This window comes from Folsomia candida, unplaced genomic scaffold, assembly GCF_002217175.1.
Source record: "Folsomia candida strain VU population unplaced genomic scaffold, ASM221717v1 Fcan01_Sc001, whole genome shotgun sequence".
Lineage (NCBI taxonomy): Eukaryota > Metazoa > Arthropoda > Collembola > Entomobryomorpha > Isotomidae > Folsomia > Folsomia candida.
In genome coordinates, this window is record NW_019091193.1 from 16,151,180 (window position 1) to 16,172,371 (window position 21,192).

Below are 21,192 nucleotides of genomic sequence, written 5' to 3' on the forward strand. Positions count from 1 at the left end.
GTTTTTTTGTGCACCTTAGATGCTAAGTTATGTATAACCAAATAACAATTCCAGGGTGAGCTACTTCTAACGTTACTACGGTTTATTTCAGCTATTTAAAGGGTCACAATGAAATGTAAGGAACCAAATCGACGGGAAATCAGAACAAAATAAATGTAAAGTTTTATATGTAATTACATGAGTGCACTAGTGCATCCTGTTTGCATTCTACGATTAGATGCACTATTTGGTTTACTTTCTTTGCACTTTGTGTCTAAAGTTTAACCAACTCGGGTAAAAGTACAAGACATTTTTCGTGTTACAAACGATGGCCATAAACTGTGGCAGTCAGTCGTTCGGTGTTTATATTTAGTGTGTACATATGGAACCAAACAACCAACGATATTACCCAATAATGCAACGACGATTCACATTATTCGGTTCACATTGCACGGCAAATCCTAATGAGCTTTGCATACACAGTTAACCTGGATCTATCGATTGATAAATGAAATTTTAATTTCATTTTAATCAACGCAAAATTCAAGAGAACCGGAGATAGCGAAATATACCTTGAAGACACTACATTCATGTATAACGATTTCCGCCCAGATTTCAATAAAATTAGGCTTACCAGAAATGGAGTGTCCAACGCATAAGCTCAACACGAGGAACGAGGTGCAGGTGACAGTCAAGAAGGTGGAAAGTCGTCGTCGCTTTCTCCGACACCGATGATCGACAAACACTTGACGATTACTCATTGTCACGTTTTGATTGTTTGAAGACAAATGATGCATCATATTGTTTGCTCTTTGGTTCAACTCGCTTGTCCTTCGTACACAATCTCACGAGGAAATTTTGTCCGAGAGTCGTCTCTCTCTTCTCTCTCTTACACAGCCACTCGTCTTGAAGAGAAGACACTTTAGTCAACAGATGCTAATTTCACTTAAGAACAAGTCAACTCTGTTCATTCAACTATTTAATAACAATTACGTGCAACAATAGCATAGCTTCTTGACGTATGCCCAATGGTTTTGGTTGCTTGGAGTTATATGTAGTCGTCCCAGTAATATCCCAATTTGGTAGTAAATATTTACATGAAGAATCAAACTACATTAATTGATTTCTCAAAGTTTGTAATCATTGAAAAGTCCAAAATAGTAGTACAGATCCCAAATTTAGTTCAGGCCTTTGTGCTTCTGAGACACTGCTGACCTAAATAAATATGCAAAAACATTCATATATTTAAACACTGTTAGTATAATGGTTACTGAATAACTCAAATGTCTTCCCATCAAACACTTTTGACTTTCTTATCAAAATCATGAATAAATGAAGAAAAAAATTTCAAGTTTCTGAACGATCAGCAAAACTTATATGGTTCGACTTAAACCTTATTTTCATTATTTCCTGTCTGAAAAATACAGTTGCATTCTAAGGAATAAAGTAATAACCCGGAAAATCACCGCAGTATTCGTTTCATTTCCGTCTTACGAATCTTCTTCCACTTTCACTCACACATTCGCTCACCACCCTCGCAGTCACGAGTCGTAACAATGCTGGTAGAATTTCCCAACTTTCCACCTTTGAATTCACAATAAGTATTGAAAAGACGTGGTCTTCATTCGATGCACATTACAAGAAATGAATACTAAGCTATGGATCACCCTGATCGGTGAGTGAAAGTCAAAGGGGTGAAAGTTGGGGTAATATGATACCAAACTGGAATTAATTCTCAGTCATAGCCAAACCACTGTTTTCGTTAAGAATGACACACTGGTGCAATTAAAACAAATTAGTTGGAATGCTAACCAAAACAATTAAGATATCAAGATTAATTAAGAGCCTTTAGCATCTTGACAGAGGAGTGAGAATATGTAAAGTAAAGAGAAAGAAATTCCTGGCCTGTGTTGGAATCTGCCTTTCTAACTCAACTTTCTTACCCGTGGTTGCAGCCGTGGTGTTCTTGAGAAGCTTGGAATCCGACAAAGGTCTGTGTTGACGAATTGGAGTAGTAGCAGAGAGTTTGGATGTATTTAATAATGAGATTTCAGCGTATGAGGAGCAGCAACCCTCCTTCACGTCTTTCGGATGGATGGGTGTGATGTGAGATGGTGGAAGTCGTGGTGGAAGAGAAACTGAACGTGGAGATGGTCCAGTCGACAGTGACTTGGTTTCAGAGACCGAGGTTGGAGCAGAGGCAAAACCTTCCCCTTAGCGTCGCTGGTGCTTCAGAACCTTTTCCACTGCTCGTGGTGGTGGGATGCGAAGGATGGTGGTGTTGGATGCCCGGGTGATTTCACAAACAGCTCCTCGTGCGTTGAAAGATGCAGCCGTCCTTTCGTCGTCGCACCCCCGCCCGCCTGCAGATCATCACTCTCTGGGTGCAGCAGTGTGCATCGCTTTCTTTCCACGCACTCCTCTGATATCACTGCTGCTCGGCATGTTGGCCTAATGACTGCAACCAATATGTCCTTGTGCCGCCTGCTAATTACAATTTTATCCAAATCAAGCCAAAACTTCACTTAACAGAAACAGGGAGAAAGCAATGCTAATTATGGATAATTTTTAAAATAAAATTTCAGATTTCACTACTTGTCCGCATATTTATTATTATTATGCATACGTGTCCTTGGTCAGTCACTTTCGATTTTACTGAACTCAAAAATTTGCCATCTTAATTTAAAATAGTGTTGGACAACTGGATTCAAATTCCAGCCAAGAATTCTGTTTGTTGCATGCAGGACATCGGGAGCATAAGGTCGTGCGTGCACCAGTTGGTAAGTTATAGTTGGGAAGGAGGAAATGAAAAGTGAAAAGGGGAAGACGAGAAAGGGAGGACATTGTAAGAAGAATGGAGAGAGGAGCACATTGATTCTTTCTGAAAACCGTGTTCGCAAGGTCTCTGCAACCAATCAACATAAGCCTTTTAAGTACTATTCAACTCTTCCGAAACACCGATTGTCTTCACTCCAGATTCAAATTACTCGACTTTTGCTTCAATTTACATAAAACCTCCAGAAGTAGTGCGGCCCGGGTTCTCTTGGGTATGCATTCACAAACAGTAGATAAAGCTTCATATGCACTTCTTATGAACGTGCTTATGATTTTAGCTACTAATAGCAATAACTAGAATTTGAAGTAAAAATAATTTGTATTATCAAATAATACAAATTTTGTATTTAAGTAAATTAAACTGTTTTACAACTGAAAGATTGATTGTCATGCAATCAAATGTAGTAGACATGTAGTTAGACATACATATGCACATGTATACATATATACAGTGTCGGACAGATCTCTACATAGTCGCGTCAATTTCATTTTCAAATTGTCACTGAACTACTGAACCAATTTTCATCATTGATATATCTAATTCTCACAAATTTAACGTAATTTCATAAAACATATGAGTTATTTCTGAAAATTCTGGGAAAACTGAGAATCATAGTGCAGAGCGAGAGAGGATGAAATTTGAGCGGACAAAAGTCTACGTCCACTTCACTTTAATTGTCAACAACAAAAATCTCTCCAATTTATAAAATCAGGTAACTTAATAAATCTATCAATAACATATGCCGCATTAATTTTTAAATAATTTTCTTCCAGAAAAATATGATGGCGTCGACACGCAAGGAAATTCCTATCGCTATTCGAGATCTTGTCATTCAGGACTGGAAGGGTGGACAAAAAGGGGGGCTGTCGCAGAGACAAATAGGGACCAAGTATAAATTAGCAAGGACAACCATCCAGACAATCATTAAGAACTTTAGAGCTAATGGTTCAGTCCAAAACAAGGTCAGAAGTGGTCGAAAACCGATTTTGGCTCACCGAGAAGTACGCCACGTGCTCAACAAAGTCAACGTTACACCCTCACTTAGTGCTCCAAAGCTATCTACCGAGATCAAGGAGATGTTCGACAAACAAGTTAGTCCTAGGACCATCCAAAGAACACTGAACAAGGGAAATTTGAAATCCCACAGAGCAGTCCGGAAGCCTCTTATTGTACCGAGGAATGCAACCAAACGAGTGAAGTTTGCCAGAGACCACATTTCCAAGCCACAAACATTCTGGGACAGTATTTTATGGACTGACGAGTCAAAGTTCAATGTCTTTGGGTCAGATGGGCGTCGTAGAGTGTGGAGATATCCAAAAGAAGCATTGAATCCAAAAAATCTCAACCCCACAGTTAAGCACGGCGGCGGGTCGGTAATGGTGTGGGGATGCATGGCTTCAAGTGGGGCAGGAAAAATGGAATTTGTTGACGGAATTATGGACCAATACAAGTACCAGGGAATACTTGACCGTAATATCCAGGAATCTGTTCGAAAACTTGGACTTGGACGACGATTTGTCTTCCAACAAGACAACGATCCGAAACACTCTGCCAAGTCCACCATGGAATACTTCAAGAAAAAAAATTTCGAAGCTAGAATGGCCTCCCCAATCTCCAGACTTGAATCCCATTGAGCATCTGTGGGACCACATTGAAAGAGAAATAAGAAAACAATCTTTTTCAGGAATTCCGGGCCTAAAATCCAGAATTCTTGAAGTTTGGGAAACCATTTCTGAAGATGTGACCAAGAATTTGGTAAACTCTATGACTCGACGCCTTGAATCCGTCCTTAAAGCGAACGGAGGCCCAACCAAATATTAAAAATTAATTGTTATAACATTCCTTATAAATTACAGTTTTTTTTGTATGTTTTCTCTGACTGGACGTTGACTTTTGTCCATCCAATTGTTTTCATTTTGAATTAAAATACATCTCTGGCCTAAAATAAATTTTTTAGCGGAAAACTAATAATGTGCTATGAAATTACGTTAAATTTGTGAGAATTTGATATATCAATGATGAAAATTGGTTCAGTAGTTCAGTGACAATTTGAAAATGAAATTGACGCGACTATGTGGACGTAGACATCTGTCCGACACTGTATGGCATATGTACATACGTATCCATAATGTCATGAATCGAATATCAGGATATTTGCTTAATTGAGTAGTGAACATGTGGATTGCAAACAGTTTTCCCCACTATTATGGGCAAAGGTGTGCTGTGTACGTATATCATGTGTTTGCATATTCAATTGATTGAAAATTCATTAGCCAAGCGAGCTACTGATTAGTGTTCATGAATTGTAATCCGAGCCGAAATTGGTGTGTTCCTTTTGCCGAACGCGTTAGGTTACATGTAATGCCTGTCATCTGATCGACGTCTTGTTGGCTTCAACTAATCCAAACAGTGCTGGGTCAATTTGTCCTCCTAATGTTGGACACGCAAAGAGAACAGTGAAAAGTGACAAGTGTGTCGACAGCTGAAGGAGAAGAGACCTTTTGCTCAAAAGACCAAAACTATTATCCAACCAACTTTTATTACTCGTCTCCTCAGCCAAGGTCTCGAATGACTCTGCGAGTTGTGAGCTACTACATCCACAATTACGGTATCTGGTAAATAATGTTTGTCTGCTGCTTTCGCGTGCCAACCTCAATGCTGAGTTTGTCATGCATACAATACTTGCTACACATATAAATATGTATGAAGGACAATTCAATTAAATTCAATTCAATTAAATTCAACCTTTATTCGAGTGTTAATGGATATCAGTTTGCAAAAAAACATGGTTTGAAACATGGTTTGAAAACCATAAGGCTATAATCAATACATCTATAAATCAGGACAATAATCAACGAACGCACTAGTATGATTATTAGAACTGCTACAGTGTTTAGAATTATTGCCATACATTTACAAATGTAATTGTAATGCAGTCTTGTAGTAATTATTTACTTACAAATACAAGTTTACAATTTGGTAATCGGCAGAGTAGGGACAGACATTGGGTTGCAAATAATTTGTACAACAGCCACTGCATTAATTGGGTCGTCCTTGTACCCAATTGGTTCTTTTTCAATTATCTCTCATAAATTCTCGGCATGGAATCGTTTCTTTATCCGACGACGTCTTTGGGTTGGATTTCTTCAGCTGGAAGGTGCACAAGAAATGGCGGTTGTCCCAACTTGCACTTATGCGTAAGTAATGCTGGGGAAAGCGTTACATGTTTTCATGGCACAGCAGCATTCCTTTCGTTTCGCAATGCATTTAAAACCTCCGCATTTCTATTTGACACCCAGCTACAAGCACTGACACCAAGGCATCCATAGTGCATGACTAGGAAACAGTGCACGAAATGTTTGATGATGCCTTTGTAAGTATATAGAGGCTGCTGCAGCAGAGCATAAGCCGGGAAGTCTTCACTGATCTGTTCGGATTTTAAAATTCGAGTCAAGTAGGAACTTGTTAGACTCGTTCCTCCATTCTCTTTACGCATGATGCTTTATCGAGAAGGACAGCCAGTTCAGCTGCCTTTTGAATAATGATTCCCTTCTCTCCTTTCTCCTGATCTTAAGAAAATGCGGAACAATCTAAAAAACTATCCAACTTTTTCGGAAAGTGTGTAGCTTGAAGGTAATAATACAATTAGTTATAAATAACACACAACAGATATACAGAATACAAATGCATTACGCAAGTATTCATTCGTCTATTTGGAAAAATAAGTGAAGCAATCCTATTTAGTAGACATGTACTGACTGGTTAGAGTGGTTACGCAGAAATGCAGTAGCTCACCTCAACTGACAATGATTGACATTGCAATGATTCTGATTAAAATATTGTCGCGTTATTTCTTCCTCTTCGAAATACTGCTGGGAACATTGTTTCCGTTCCGTCCTATTGTTGGGTGCGACTGGTGGTGGTAAGGTCATTAACGTCTTGGGATTGAGAGAAAGAGGCTGAATGCACTTTCATTCTTTGGATTCGTCATGCTGCAACTGGGTTTCCCTTCTCCCACCCACCAACCAACAACCCAGATGACAACAGCTCCGATAGAAATGTCAAAAATGATTCATTACTTGGACACAGAAGGCGTCTAACATGAATCCAACGCACTTCCATAATGTACAGGAGAAAGTCGGGTTGTGCCTTCAGCCCTTGATTCTTCTTGGGAAGCGCACCAGAGTGAATGTGGAACTGCTTGTAATGCCCTCCCAGTAAAATTTCCATTGATATTAACATTTTGTTTTGCCCCTGCGAGCAAAGGAAGAATTCTTTGGTATTTATTTATTTGCCTCAAACAGGAAACCAACACTTGTATTTTGTGTGACTACATACATATGTATGTATAAATTCATGTGTACGTACATGTGTACGTACATAGGATCGGATTGAAATATCCAAGATTTGGCAGAATGTACAGTGAAAATGCACGAATTCTCCACTCTACTCCCAAATTTCTTGTTCGGATTGAATGGGAAATGTTTACAAGAATTCTCCAAGTTGGAGACACTGCTGCTCTCATCTAATTGCATCCTCTTTGTTGAATTAGCTTATGATTGAGAAATATGGGCGTCGTTACGTTGTGTCGTTCAAGAATGGAGCTGCAGTTTAATCAGATTTCGAACCCTGATTTCCAAATGTCTGTCTCTGACTGAGCGGGTTGAATGTGGCAGAAGACAATTTACGCTTCAACTTTACGCTAACTTTCACCAGTTAATGTTTATCCGCACACATTTATCTTGTAATTCACACTTAATGCAATTGAAACTTTTGCAAATTGAATCGTAAAGAATTACTTCTTACTCATACAATTATTCGAAGCATTACTTGTTAAGGACTACATCTAAACTTGGATTTTTGTCAGGAAATGTATGCATACAAAATCAATTGTTTATCCGCATACTTTGAAGTGAATTTCATTAAAAATCTCATTATAAATCATCTCTAATTATAAATCGTATGCCAATGCTAATAATAACAAAGTTCTGTGAAGCCACATTTTAGACATGGACTGCCTATTTTTAAGTTTTTATGGATACCTGTTTCTCTTATCCATCTTCAATGGAGAATCTCGCAGCAGCCTCTTTTCCCTCTCCAAATGCTCCACTAAACTATAAACTGCTCTTCTTGGGTGGCTGAACTATTCTGTCAATGTCAAGAAGCCGAATTTCATAGAAACACGAAACACAGATGCATATGACATTTGACAAGAGAAAGTGAAATCAGAATGGAAATGGAGAGAGCTCAATCCTATAAACCGTGAAGGAGCTCGATATTTATGTTAACCTGCCTGAATTGGAATACATAATATACACACATATTATGTAACAACGATGGAATAATGGTGCACTACGTCATGTAGAATGAGACTGCATCTGTACGTATGTAAATATCTTAGATAAGTATTTATTCATATTCTGTACTTCCAACTTCTGGCGCTTGAGCCTTAGTTTCTAAAAAAATATTATCACGCGGTAGAGGGACGAAAGAAAAATAATAATTTTCTTTAACAAGAATATTATTAGATCTATTGTACGTGTGCATATTTATTTATGTGTGTATAGCAGTATAGCCAGTTGTCGTTGTATTTAATTGAAAGAGTCCAGACGACCAATGACCAGGTTCGATCACTACCCTTGGTTCGATCCGTTAAGATTGAATTTGTTGCACCGCTCAAGTTTAGCAGTTCAGAAAAGTAGAAAATGTCGATGTCAAAATGATGTTCAATAGTTGACATTTGTGTGCATTTTTAGTCAACTAGTATGTACATACATCTAGACATATGCACAGAAAGCTGATTGTAAGGAGAAGAATTCGAAGGGGAAATATGTTATGCGTTTTGCGAATTGACATGTTAACCTGCTGCGATACAAATCAACGAAGGAATTCTACGACTGTCATAATCGACTTGTCAACCAAGCAACTAACATGCTTGCAACTTGATATATACATGGTCGGTACTTTCTCCTGCAAGAAATAAGGGTGATATCTACGTCGCGTTATGTTTCGGGGAATGTTGAGAAACAAGCAAACCAACATGCTTGACAAGGTTACGAATGTATCTATAGATATTCACATGCCGACGACAAGTGTAGTTGAATTATTCACAACAATCATGCATGAAAGACCCTCCATAACATTATGAAATGAATTAAATTGAAACCTAAGTTGCCACTCATCTACAAGTAACAATTAATGCAAGACATTTACAAATGACTAATGTCACAATCACACATCAGTTGCAACCCTAATCTCTCAAAAACACCAACTGGTTCTTGAACCAATTGCGTCAAGTTTTATGTTATAGTTTCAATTTTGAAAAAGTGATGGTAAAGCGAAACACATTTATTGCGTCATGTATGTAAACAAGTCGGTAGAAGGGCTCGTCTCATTCATTACTAAGCTCAATATGCGAGTTTGAATTTTTTGCATCTCTACGAGGTTACAGATACATCCATGAATCTTTAAATCACAAGTCAGATTTTGTATGTACATATCTAGACGTGGGTCAGAGATAAAAGTTATCAAATGCACATTATAAATTGAAGCCGTAAACCCTCGAGGTTTCAGCTTGACGGAGTTTGTTGATTTGAATTGGAATAAACCAACCCCCGGAGACATTAATGGATGGGGATTGAAGTTTGATTTGATAGAAAGGAGCTCGGAATGACACTCACATTGATTTTGTGTTACATTTCACCCTTCTCATTTCAATTCTGCCTTGTCGGCCTTCTCAAACCCAAGACGTCGGTGTATGTCGACTTTTAATCCGATGACCGGATAAATATGGAATCTCGAATCAAATCATTTGAACTATACGACTACGGATGAAGCACACATTTTTATAAAACAGGAGGAGGGTTGTATCATTTACTTCGTTTTTAAGCATATTAGTAATAGTTAGCACGCTGTAGAGTTTTTTTTACTTACATTGGAAAGTTTATTGATATATTGAGCTCATATATGTGCAGAGATACGTACACTTATGTATATATATATTCTTCTGTATACTTATATATATATTCCTCTATATTTAACAATACGATTTGTACTTTATGGTAATGGTGGACCCCAAATATCATTGGTAACATTGCATGGCAATTAATAGAGGATATTACATTATGAAATGTAGTCTGACAAATATATGACAAGATGAACAGTATTAAAAGCAACCAATGGCACAATTAAATTATCAATTTGGGAAGTTAAAGCCTCAACAACTGCATTCACAATTGAACTGATGCACAAGGCAACCAGAGATACAGTGGTATACGGAAGGTATCCTGGAAAAGAAAAAAGTTATAGTGAGCAAAATAAGCTATAACACGAGAAATAACTTAGCAGACTACAAATACAATAGAATTGCATATTGCTTACCACTCCAGCAAAGATATCCAACTGTTACAATTTGAGCAGCAATAGAACTGAGCGTTCCTTCAACTGTTTTACGAGATCCTGCAACCCGATGCGCAATATATAATTTAAACTACATTACTGCACAATAAAATAATTAAAGCGTACCTGGCCAATGAAGTTTACCATATATTGATCCCACTACGCTGGCAACGGTATCACCAACTCCTACACTTAAAATCCCTGTTATGGCAGCTGCAATTGCAAAGTTATTAGTAGTTTTACTACGAATTATAAATGGACCAATCCACCCCTTCAATCATTCTTGCACAAATATTCACTACAACCTTGGGCAGTTGCATAGTAGATTTATTCGCAGTTATGTATATGTACGTACCGGCCAATTCTTCTGGAGTTCTGTTATCATTGTTACTTGAGGAATTTCCCAAATATATTCCAGTTAACCAAATTGGGGCAGAACAACCAGCCAGAAGATATATTGGGGTCAGGAGAAGTGGGCCACTATCCCTAGCATCTCGAAAGTTAGAGACGCCACTGTTGATAAAAGCTCCTACTCGATATCCGAGAAATTCAAACTTTAATACTCGAATAGCCTTAAATTGTAAATGAACATCCAAATTAAATTCGTATTTTTTAAAATAGTACGTAATATAATTATTTCTTATACCTCAGCTATTACAAAAGCGTACATTACAACTGTACTACATAGAAATATAAAATTGAGATCATTGAGTACAGCTGGAAAATATACGAAGCACATCAAAATATGAAAGAATTTCCTATGCACTGTAGTCGTTTCTTGGCCCATAGTGCTGAGGACGAAACCCATTGTTACTGCTAAAAATGTGACCCAAAGTGCTATAGATGCAAGCTAAAAAGTATTTAAAAAATCTTCTTAGAGTATAATTATGATAGGTGACGATAATTAATTGCTTGCTGTGCGTGCTTCTTACGTGACGGGTATCCAGTATCAAGTAGCTCACCAACCAGTTCAAAATAAATACCAAGTCTTCATATGTATTTTGCAGTTTTCCTAAAAAGTTTACAAATGCTGCCTTCGTACACAACGTGAAGCATTCTTGTAGAGCAAAAACCTTGTGAGGTTTCATATAAAATAGAATCCCTCGAGCTACGAGGATTGTCACGAGGAATCCCAGCTGAATGTTAAAAAACAAGTCGTAATTAGTAATTAATTTGTTTTGTATTTAACATATAGTAGGTAAATTTAGCTTGATGGAATTCCGTCTACCTCCTGAACAATCGATATCATCATTGGATCGGAAACCGCTTTCTTGTTTATTTCGGCAAACTTATTTTGAATAATATTATGAAATGATGCCCAATAGTTGTACACAAATACGGAAGTTACAATAACTCCTTCTCCAAAACTGAAGCTGAAGGGATAATACAGCACCACGTTTATAAAGACATAAGGAAACGAGAAATTTAGCCCCGCCCACAACGCATATTCGTAAACATTATCTGAGAAATATAAAACACTTGTTAAATTATGAAAACTTGGCATAAAGAATTTGAGATAAAGTTTATGTTAGGATTACTTTTGTTTGTATGCCAGTGTAAAAAACTTCCGTATCCAATGCTGAGAAGAGCCATGATCAAATTTAAACCTTTCAGATATTCCAGAAATTCTCTCATACGCTGTTGTCCCAGATTGTGAGAGAAGATCAAGACCAGAGAGTTGTACCCGATGATTGTCACTATATGCATATATTTTTTATTAAGCAATAACAAAAATCTGAATGATAAATATATAATTTCATACAGATGCATGGGAATTTTATACCAATTTTGTCGTTTGTCTTAAAATATTTTAACATGTTAACTTCAGCGTAAAACCATAGCTTACCTGCTGGAAGGGACTGTTCTAAAAACTTTTGATCTGCAAAATAGATTGCGAGTGGAAGGAGGATCAGGGTCCAATAGCCTGGGTTCTTTGTTCTGAAGAAAAATTCAGGCTCCATCTTTAAATTTTCGGAAACCGAATATCCGTTGGCACGACGTGGACCACCCCTATTATTTTCATTATTCCTCTCGAAAAGATAGTTGGGGGTGGTGTCCTCTCCTTGAACCGAATCGTCACTATTTAACGCAGTGAACATTACGAGTCGGACGGATACGGATGTATCCAATTCCAATGTGGACGGAGACAACACAAAGGAGACAACATCCGAGGATTTTCCAAGTTCGACTTGCCGAAATTTAAAGTCGTCCCTATATTATCAAAATTAAGCAAGTTTAGTGTACACTCATTTCGTTTTTTAATAAATTGTTATGAAATACCTGAATAATTCTTTTCGCCAATCAGGATTTAGTACAGAAGAATATTTTAAACAAAAAATGATATGCACTTGTCTTGTGAGAACAGAGAACTCCAAGCATTCAGTCACTAAATTTATCGTGCCATGTACTTTTTCATATGTTTTAATTTACTAGATCGAAATTATTTATTTATTTGACCAATAAACTTGATTTGATAAAAGATCACAGTAGGAATTTTAAACTCGAGGTACAAATTTCGTTGAATTCAACAAAGTTCACCATCCGGTGAAAATAACATTCCACAAGTTCTATCTTTCTCACGTCATATTATTTTTGGGCAAATAACACGTCTTCCCAGACTTCAATTTTAAGCTCACGTCACAACTGGGTCGCGTGAGACAAGAGTGAAAAGGGTTTCATTTTGAGATGCTTGTGCCATGCAAATTGACGACAACTAAAATTGCAAACAAATAATACAGGATGCTTTTGAAATTGTAAACGTTACAGACTTATTGGATAGCCAGTCAATTATTCGAATTTAGTGTAAGTATTCTGGGGAAGGGGAAGTTTTAAAAGTTGATGAATCCTGGGAGGAAGAGGACGACGAGGAAGAGGATAAAGAGCGGTGGGACGAAGATGGGGTACAAAATGGGGAGCGACGTCCCGATCGAGACCGTCCGGATGAATAGCAAGCCCACCCCCGCAATTTCTACCGCTTTTGGAATCGACTCCAAAAATGTTTGTGGAGTAAACTGTCTCGAATTCACTCCTTTTGAAGGTTTAGACACAGGCGTCATTTTAGTCCCATTTGGATGTGGGCCTTTGTTAGAAGATGCTGCGAAAACAATAAATAAGTTTTTGAGGACATATTTAATTTAATTAAAGTACCTCAATGCAAACTTTATGCGAATATGTAGCTTAAATTACTAAAAGTCATTTATTAAAACATTGGAAGCAATATTAATCTCATATCCAATGACGTTAAAGGATAAATTTTCCAAATTTTCCAAATTAATTTAACCCAAACCTGCATGTGGAAGAAAAACAGCATTCTTGAACCTCTCCACTTCTTTAATTGTTGATTGTCCAGCTGAAACTAGTAGTCCAAAAAATATAACCAGGACAGTAAATAGCACACAGAGAAGCCTAATTATCTTCATGACAAACTATTAATAACACCCTAAAACTGGAAAACTTTAAATATGTGTGACATCAAATGGTCCACTAGTTCTTTAGATGGTATACGTTCATTGAATAACTAAAGGTTAGTGGCTCCAAACAAGGTAAGACATCCGAAGTTTTGCTGTCATTGTGAACGTCATGAGAACAGATTTGACGAGAAAAGGGAGTGTCACCCGAATAATTGTCATGTATGCATGCGACACATGTTTTCCAAACGGGACCCAATAAACCAACATACATTTCATTATGAATAAGGTGCTAATTGATGAATGCGCAATTGCCAGTCTTGTCTAATCCTAAGAATTACTGAATGAAAGTCGCTAAGCACATTGACAGGAGACATTTGATTCCCATCAAATTTCATGTAACAGATAATAGTGCAGGGACCTGGGAAATGAATGCCTATATGTTTAACATAAATATGTGCATACTTTATTTTCATCATAAGATAACATACAATTGTTTAAGTTTACTGGGTATTTGATGCTACCAAATTTTACACCTTGTATTTTCGTCGGGCAATGGACAATTCCACGTTTCAGCAAATTCTATGAAAATAATTGTACACGAAATTAAACAAATATAAATAGTAGGCAATACTTTTGAGTATTTCTTTGGGAATAGAATACCTCTAGAATTTTGTAAAACACCTTGAACTCGGAATCGATTAGGCGAGTGCGCTCCTGTCAAAATTTGATTTTCCATTCCTAATGGGGTGTAACTTCCACACCAAATCTACCAAAAATTAAATTCATGGATTATTTATTTGTATATTTCGACCAATTTCATCAATTAATTTTCACTATTCTTATTTCTTTCACTTGAGCAAAGGCGATAAAAAATAATTGTTCAGGTGTGTAATCCAATCCTGGGAGACGAGGTTCTGTTCCATGCTGCCTTATAAATGCCTTATATGCATTGAATGATGTTGCAAGACTGTTATCAGCGATATTTTCTCCAAGTGTATTATTTCCATTTAACTGTGTACCTCAATACCATATTATTTACGGTTATTTCATAACATAAAGTTGTCGAAAATTTCAAGACAAAGTTATTCTAACAAATTCACTCACTTTCAGATTGTTGGCTTCTTCAGCCGTGTACTCACTATACTGATTTATGAAGCATTTTGTTCTTTCTACATAATGGTTGATAGTTCCTTCATCCCACCAATTTATTAAGTTACCATCACCATCGCTTTGTCTTCCTATATGCATTCAGGGTTTTTATACTAAAGCTTTTGTGTATGTTTTGGTATGCTATTTTTTTAGACGCTACCTCGGTCATCAAACCCGTGAGTTATTTCGTGTGCTATCACCATTCCAATAGCTCCATAATTTATAGCTCTGAAATTTATAGGAGGCTCAAAATATCACTGAAATGAATTCTAATATATGTACATATTTAAAATACTGGATTGGATTTCCCGTGAAATAGAATGGGGGTTGTAAAATGCCGGCTGGGAAACCTAGTGAAAGTTACAAATTACAAATGGTGGTACCCACCTAATAATACATGTGTACATACGTTTGGAAACGTTAGACTAGACTACTTACTGATTGAATTGTAGGTTGAAGAGTAAAATGCATTGACAACTGTAGGATCTGTGATCCAACTGAAATTAACAGCTTATAATTATAACTAACCTGTATACCATTCGTGAACTAGCTTACCGATTGGTATCTCGGTCATCTTTCAATCTTCTTAGTCCTTCCATATTTCTCCAGTATGAAATGTTTAAATAATTGTGAAAGTGATTGTTAGGTGAGCTAACTAACAGCTAAAAATGATAATCTTGAGTTGTATCAAACCATGCACATACAAATATGCACACAATTAAATAAACATAATAAATTCGCATACGCCTTTGTAATGGTGATCCAAAGCTGTTGAATTGTTTAGCAGCCAATCTGGATAGCCGACAAACTCTTTCATTTTTCTCGCTTTCTCCTTTGCCTTTTCTCTCGTGTCACTGCTACTGATCCATTCCACAGTGTCAATATTCTCGTACATGGCGTCTTGAATATTTCTAATCAGTTCGCCCATCTAATAAAAAATATTTTTGACTCGTCCTTCCAAGCAAGTGAGTAGATTAAATAATTAATAATTTATGTTGCATATTCGTTCACCTTTTGTTGAAAATCTTCACTGAGCACCTCTTGTACATAATTTCGACTTATTGCCATTCCGAAAAAAGAATTAGCCTTATCGGAACAAATTTTCCACCTAATGAGTAGTTTTAGTAAAATTTCAGTGACTACGTATATTCAATTGTGTTCAAGTTTTGATAAAAATTAGAAATTAATAGCTTACATTGGAGAAGGGTACATTGTGCCTTGAGTTTTTTTTGTAAAATCAAAAAACAGGTCCCTGAGTTTTCCACTCACATCATTTCCAAGTCCATAAATAAGCCGCCACCGTAAATAATTTACTATAAAATCAAACATTTTTTGTTCATATGGTCAATTAAAACATAATATATGACCAATTAACAGGTGACCAATTAACGGACGACTATGAAGACTGACTGACCTATGGTTTCTATATTAGTCTGACTCAATACATGACCAAACTCAGTAAAATACGAGATATCACGAACGACAAGGTTTAGGTCTGGAATTGGCCCCAAATCCAAGTCATGACTTTCAACAACATCCTTAAACATTTCTGTAACGTAAACTTCCCAATTGATGTGCTAAAACAATGATTAATTTTATGCAACGTCAATTATAAATTTTACGTTATAACCTATGAGTGATATATATGCATGTATACGTAGATACACAAATTAAGTATTGTTGTAAGTAAACTAACCGAGGAGGCATTGACTGTGTGTTCACCAAATTCTCGAATATTCATCAAGTTATAGAGTTCTGTACGGTTGCGTCTTTTTTCCGGTGGGGCAGTTACCTGATTATGTACATAAATATTTATGCTAACAAGTCAAGAAAATATGGTTGTGGAAATTAACAAATTAAAAAAATTCACCTCAGCAATTCTTGTTTCAAATTCCAAAATATCATCTGCAATCTTTGAGTAATTCGTCTCCGGTAAAGGGTACACAAGTGGCCAAGTTTGTTCAATTAAACTTCGATATGCTTGCCTAGTAGGATGCGGAGTGTTGACCAAAAATGCTCTGTTTATACCGAATGTTGGTTGATCAACCTTAAAGTAGGAAAAATTTCACATCACAGCCATGTCGTATAGTTAACATTAAATAAGTTAAAGATCAGTACAGGAATAAGTATACATATTATCTTAAAAAATCGCAGGGTTCTACGTAGTGCGACTTACATAAATAATATATTTTGAAGCATTTTCCTCGTCAAGTTCCACGTACATATTGGCGATAATTGGAGCTCCGATCCTTCGTCGCAGCTCTGCCAATTTTAGCCCTAGATCAACACGAGCGTCCTCAACCTTCAAAAATTCTTCAATCAAACTGTGCAGTTCAAGCTGGTCGGTTGTGTCTAAAATTGATAACCAACCATGGAATTTATTACGAATAAGCGATCAATTTGAATTTTGCATACTTTGTTCCATGCAACTCTTGTAAAATGTTTTTGCCAATTTAACAGGTTCTGGATCAATGTCATCAATATCACTTTCCAAGATACCTGATTAAGTATAAATATGTACGCATACTAATGTAAAAGTTGACATTTCTTAAATTATTTACTGTGAAACTACCTCTGACATCGCGACTTAATTGTTCTCGAAGAATGTTAAATTGGTTCCAGGACGAGGACGTGTCTGGAATTGGATTTTGTTTGACCCAGGCTCCACACGAAAATTGATAGAAATCAGTACATGGATTCATAACTAAGTCCATCCCTTGAATCATGTTGCCTGCAGCTCTCACGCATTCTGGATTTGTGCAATATTTTGGCTGAGAGTTTTGAAGATCTGTCAACTCGTCAGACTTGTCTGAAAAATATACATGACAAAATATGTAGATACGAAATAAGTATTTATTATGCAAAGTGCAGACATGTATCAAGTATTATGCATATTATATTATGACGACTATACTTTTCAATCGGACACCCAAAACGACGGTTGATACCAACAAGCCAATGGCTACAGCTCCAATTACCACAGCCACAATTATTAATAGTTTGACATTTTTTCCACTATAAAAATATAAAAATTAGAGCAAACTTAGTGTTTAATTCTTAACCTTGAAAGCATACAGAGAGTCCTTACATTCCTCCCATTATAAAAATTGGATGAAATTATAATCTTGCATCCACGAAAATATGAAACACAAATGCTCCCAGATTTCCTTGGTTCAAGCCCCTTATAAAACTTAATGAACTTGAAGATTCACTAATTGCCACCATATACTGAACACTGATAACGGTATATTGTTTGATCTGCATCAATAAAACTTCTGAGCGACTCCCTCGATTTACGGGATAGCTCTTCTTTTATAAAGGGTTGCATGTTTACACAAAATAACGCTTCATTATGTTTGACATGGACTTAAACTGTGGACAATGGGATTTCTACACTGATTTCTACACTACACTGATTGGACAACGACCAAATAGTAGCAAGCATATAACAAACACGCGATCAGAAATGGGGGATATGAACTGATCAGTAGCAAAACGTGGAACTGAGATGGGCCAAATTACTTTTACATACATGCATTGGGAATTACTAATGATGACAAAATCACATTTTTATTACATTTTTGCCGTATCAAAGAATAAAATGAACTTACAAAGTACGTGGTTTCAGCATTTTATTTTTTCGGATAATTATTTCGGGCTTAATATTATTAAATGTTACGAATAGCTCCTTTTAGATCTTGTAATTTTGTGTAGCTTCCTAACAAATATAACAAAAGCCTCAAGTTGTGCATAGTGGATGCAGTTTTATTTTTTAGGCATTGACAATAATTTTCAAATCAGCATTTATGAATGATATCGGAATGCTGCACAACCCCCACATCGTCGTGCTTCAACATAAAATATACTCTGCTTCACATCCTTAGGATTAATTCACAGTCATGCAAATAATTGATTGCTATTCTCATGTCATCATCAATTTGTCGATTTCAATCAAAACAAAATAAAATTCATTGACATCAGCATATCGTTTACTGACTCTAGTACTTCAGAACAATTACATAATTGCATACTCATATAAGTACAAGTACAAGTACAACAGAAATACAATGAACCCACAATAAGTGGGAAGATCTTTGACAGATTATTTTACTTACATGAGTTTGTGTTTGTACTTTATGTAGTTTATCTGTCATCTGGACAGAGATTAGAAATATAGTTGAGGTTTCACAGCTAAATTTATAATTTTACTCTTTGTTCCTGTATGTATTAAATAATGTCAGCAATTGCAGCAAATAAATTTCAAAAGACATTGTAATCTATATCGTCTAAAAAACTACGTGTACATTAAAAATATATTTACATGAATCATACAAATTCCGAAGTGGAACTATTTAGTTCATGAGTAAAATTATTTCAAGGACAAGGTTCATTTTTAGTTATTATTTAATGGATTGTATTAGTATGTAGTTAACTTCGCGTTTTCAGATTTGTAAAAAGACTTGTATCATAAGTATTTTGTAAAACGTAATGGAATGGTATGTAATTGAGATTCTCAATCTGAGAATTGGCTTCTGCTAATCTATTTTGCAGAGCTAGATTATTCAGCCGTAAACACTGTTTTATGTATTAACCTTGCTGTTGCTTAATTAAATACCAAACTTGGGATCATACTTTTACACTGGTTCTCATTCATTTGACCATCCAACCATATTGCGTGGATATCGAGGAAATCAAAATGAGTTATCTTATCATAATATTTTTATCTGTTCTTTTTTTCTTATTATTATTGCAACACCTGTCAAACAAACATGTAGATATGTATAACTAATTTCTGGACACGTAGCACATCCTATCCTAAAAATACAGCAAATGTTTAACTATTTCCGTGCGGAACTACATTAAAACATAGAAATGTGTGAAAGGACAATTGTAGTGGACAATGGGAGTGGTTCAATATATGCAGGTTTTGCGGAAGAAGAGGACCCAATTTCAACTTTTCAAAATTTTACGAGGATCAAAAAAGCAGGAGATCGCCAAACCCAGTATGGCGACTCTTGTGGAGATTTTTCTGACGCTGTGAAATACCGAAACTTCGTTGACGAAATAACGAATGGAAACGTTAAAATTAATTACCCCATGGAACGAGGAATCGTTGTTGATTGGGACGGGATGGAGGCAGTTTGGAGCCATACTTTCTCCAAAGTGTTGAACGCCAAGCCAGAAGAATGCAATCTGCTCATTACCGAAGCCACAATGAATCCGAAACCAAATCGAGAAAAAATGGCACAAACTCTTTTTGAAAAGTTTGGCTTTCCGGCAATATCCATAGAACAGGCAGGGATTCTACCACTTTATTCTGCCGGATTGACTACGGGCGTGGTTCTGGATTGTGGAGATGGCGTTGTCGAAACTGTACCTGTGTGGGGAGGTGCGCACCTTTTTTTAACTCACAACCAGTTGTCAATATATATTATTAAGCATATATTACAATTCATACTGATTAGCTGGTCTGCCTGTCTGGTTGTTATTATCATTATTATTTATTGTATTATTTCAAAAAGAAAGCCATTAACCAATGTGTGATGTTATCATTCAGGGTATCCAATTTCCGATGCTATTAAACGAGTCAATATCGGAGGTCGAGATATTTCTGAGCTTTTGGGGAAACTATTACAAGAAAAGGGCCACGCCTCCAAGCAGTTAGAAATACTCAGGTTCATCAAAGAAAACACTGCATATGTTTCCGAACGAAGTGGTGCTGGTCACCCGTCCACGTCTCGTGACATTTTTGAACTCCCAGACGGGGAAATCATTACAATTGAAGATGAAATAAGGCATCGTTGTTCTGAACTCTTGTTTAACCCATCCATGCTGGAAGAAAGCGACAAAATCGGAGTTCATGAAATGCTGTATAAATCCATCATGAAAACTAATATGGATATTCGAAAGGATCTTTATGGTTCGTATTTCTATGATCCTTATAGAATAACATCAATATGGTATCATGTTATATATACGTATGTATGTATACATCATATATTGACATATCATCTGTATGATATTTAAGGTAACATTGTCCTTAGTGGCGGATCAACATTATTTCCTGGATTTGTAGAAAGACTTTCCAAGGAAATTGCTTCCTTACTACCTCAGAAGGCCAAGCTAACGATAAGGGCTTCCCCCGACAGAAGATATGCCACCTGGAAGGGTGCGTCCGTTTTGGCCTCGCTCTCCAACTTTAGCAGGTTGTTGATATCTAAGCAAGAGTATGACGACGTAGGTCCAGTCATCATGCACAAACACAAATAAATAACAAATAACTACGAAAATACATATTTTTTGACTAAATAAAACCCACACAATGTTAAGCATTGTCATTCTCCCATCACTATCACCGAATACTAGACATATGTAATTGTAATTAGCTTTAAGACATGATGCTTATTGTAACGTGTCACG

At 36.5% G+C, this 21,192-nt stretch overlaps 4 protein-coding genes across 6 annotated transcripts in view; 1 reads left to right on the forward strand and 3 right to left on the reverse strand.

Annotated features, from left to right (window-relative positions):
- LOC110851012 (lachesin) overlaps positions 1–2,390 on the reverse strand; it is a 50,590-nt gene extending 48,200 nt beyond the window's left edge. Inside the window, exons 1-2 of one of the 2 annotated variants that reach the window (XR_004835469.1) lie at positions 1,923–2,390; positions 614–1,194 (exon numbers count right to left, since the gene is read on the reverse strand). Coding sequence is in view for 1 of the 2 variants with exons in the window: in XM_022098641.2 (XP_021954333.1) it covers positions 614–779 (166 nt within the window). In the remaining variant the exon portion in view is untranslated. The remainder of the gene's footprint in view (positions 1–613; positions 1,195–1,922) is intronic. The other variant, XM_022098641.2, reaches the window with a different exon arrangement.
- Positions 2,391–9,733: 7,343 nt separating this feature from the next.
- LOC110858165 (dolichol kinase) lies at positions 9,734–13,692 on the reverse strand. Its single transcript, XM_022106848.2, has 11 exons — positions 13,500–13,692; positions 12,494–13,307; positions 12,060–12,424; positions 11,752–11,910; positions 11,442–11,674; positions 11,146–11,349; positions 10,860–11,063; positions 10,569–10,785; positions 10,340–10,426; positions 10,196–10,273; positions 9,734–10,101 (listed from the first exon to the last, which is right to left on the reverse strand). Exons 3-11 carry the CDS (start codon positions 12,310–12,312, stop codon positions 9,938–9,940), a joined length of 1,599 nt encoding a protein of 532 aa, XP_021962540.1. The 5' UTR covers positions 12,313–12,424; positions 12,494–13,307; positions 13,500–13,692; the 3' UTR covers positions 9,734–9,937.
- Positions 13,693–14,059: 367 nt separating this feature from the next.
- Positions 14,060–18,559, reverse strand: LOC110858900 (membrane metallo-endopeptidase-like 1). 2 transcript variants are annotated; one of them, XM_022107789.2, is made up of 19 exons: positions 17,861–18,559; positions 17,687–17,787; positions 17,345–17,581; positions 17,188–17,271; positions 16,949–17,124; positions 16,643–16,819; positions 16,469–16,564; positions 16,187–16,349; positions 15,968–16,085; positions 15,784–15,880; positions 15,518–15,700; positions 15,328–15,434; positions 15,211–15,269; positions 15,068–15,122; positions 14,933–15,000; positions 14,728–14,861; positions 14,476–14,634; positions 14,284–14,389; positions 14,060–14,202 (listed from the first exon to the last, which is right to left on the reverse strand). In XM_022107789.2, exons 1-19 carry the CDS (start codon positions 17,869–17,871, stop codon positions 14,141–14,143), a joined length of 2,193 nt encoding a protein of 730 aa, XP_021963481.1. In that variant the 5' UTR covers positions 17,872–18,559; the 3' UTR covers positions 14,060–14,140. The 2 variants fall into 2 exon arrangements, with proteins under 2 accessions (XP_021963481.1, XP_035704302.1); XM_035848409.1 differs by lacking the exons at positions 14,060–14,202; positions 14,284–14,389 and having other exon boundaries at positions 14,503–14,642.
- A 332-nt stretch (positions 18,560–18,891) lies between these two features.
- LOC110858302 (actin-3) lies at positions 18,892–21,132 on the forward strand. The gene is made up of 3 exons (XM_022107009.2): positions 18,892–20,161; positions 20,330–20,692; positions 20,801–21,132. Exons 1-3 carry the CDS (start codon positions 19,645–19,647, stop codon positions 21,040–21,042), a joined length of 1,122 nt encoding a protein of 373 aa, XP_021962701.1. The 5' UTR covers positions 18,892–19,644; the 3' UTR covers positions 21,043–21,132.
- Positions 21,133–21,192: the final 60 nt, after the last annotated feature.

Bases quoted from the DNA above. Each gene is read 5' to 3' on its own strand.
- LOC110858900 (XM_022107789.2), bottom strand. The intron at 15,881-15,967 runs GTAAGCTATTAA...ACTACTCATTAG, and splicing joins ACAATGTACCCTTCTCCAAT to GTGGAAAATTTGTTCCGATA. The intron at 14,390-14,475 runs GTGAAAGAAATA...AATTTTTGGTAG, and splicing joins TTTTTATCGCCTTTGCTCAA to ATTTGGTGTGGAAGTTACAC.
- LOC110858302 (XM_022107009.2), top strand. From the start codon at position 19,645: ATGTGTGAAAGGACAATTGTAGTGGACAATGGGAGTGGTTCAATATAT. The intron at 20,162-20,329 runs GTGCGCACCTTT...GTTATCATTCAG, and splicing joins AACTGTACCTGTGTGGGGAG to GGTATCCAATTTCCGATGCT. The intron at 20,693-20,800 runs GTTCGTATTTCT...ATGATATTTAAG, and splicing joins TATTCGAAAGGATCTTTATG to GTAACATTGTCCTTAGTGGC.
- LOC110858165 (XM_022106848.2), bottom strand. From the start codon at position 12,312: ATGTTCACTGCGTTAAATAGTGACGATTCGGTTCAAGGAGAGGACACC. The intron at 11,675-11,751 runs GTAATCCTAACA...TATATTTCTCAG, and splicing joins ACACTGGCATACAAACAAAA to ATAATGTTTACGAATATGCG. The intron at 10,427-10,568 runs GTACGTACATAT...TTGCAATTGCAG, and splicing joins AACTCCAGAAGAATTGGCCG to CTGCCATAACAGGGATTTTA.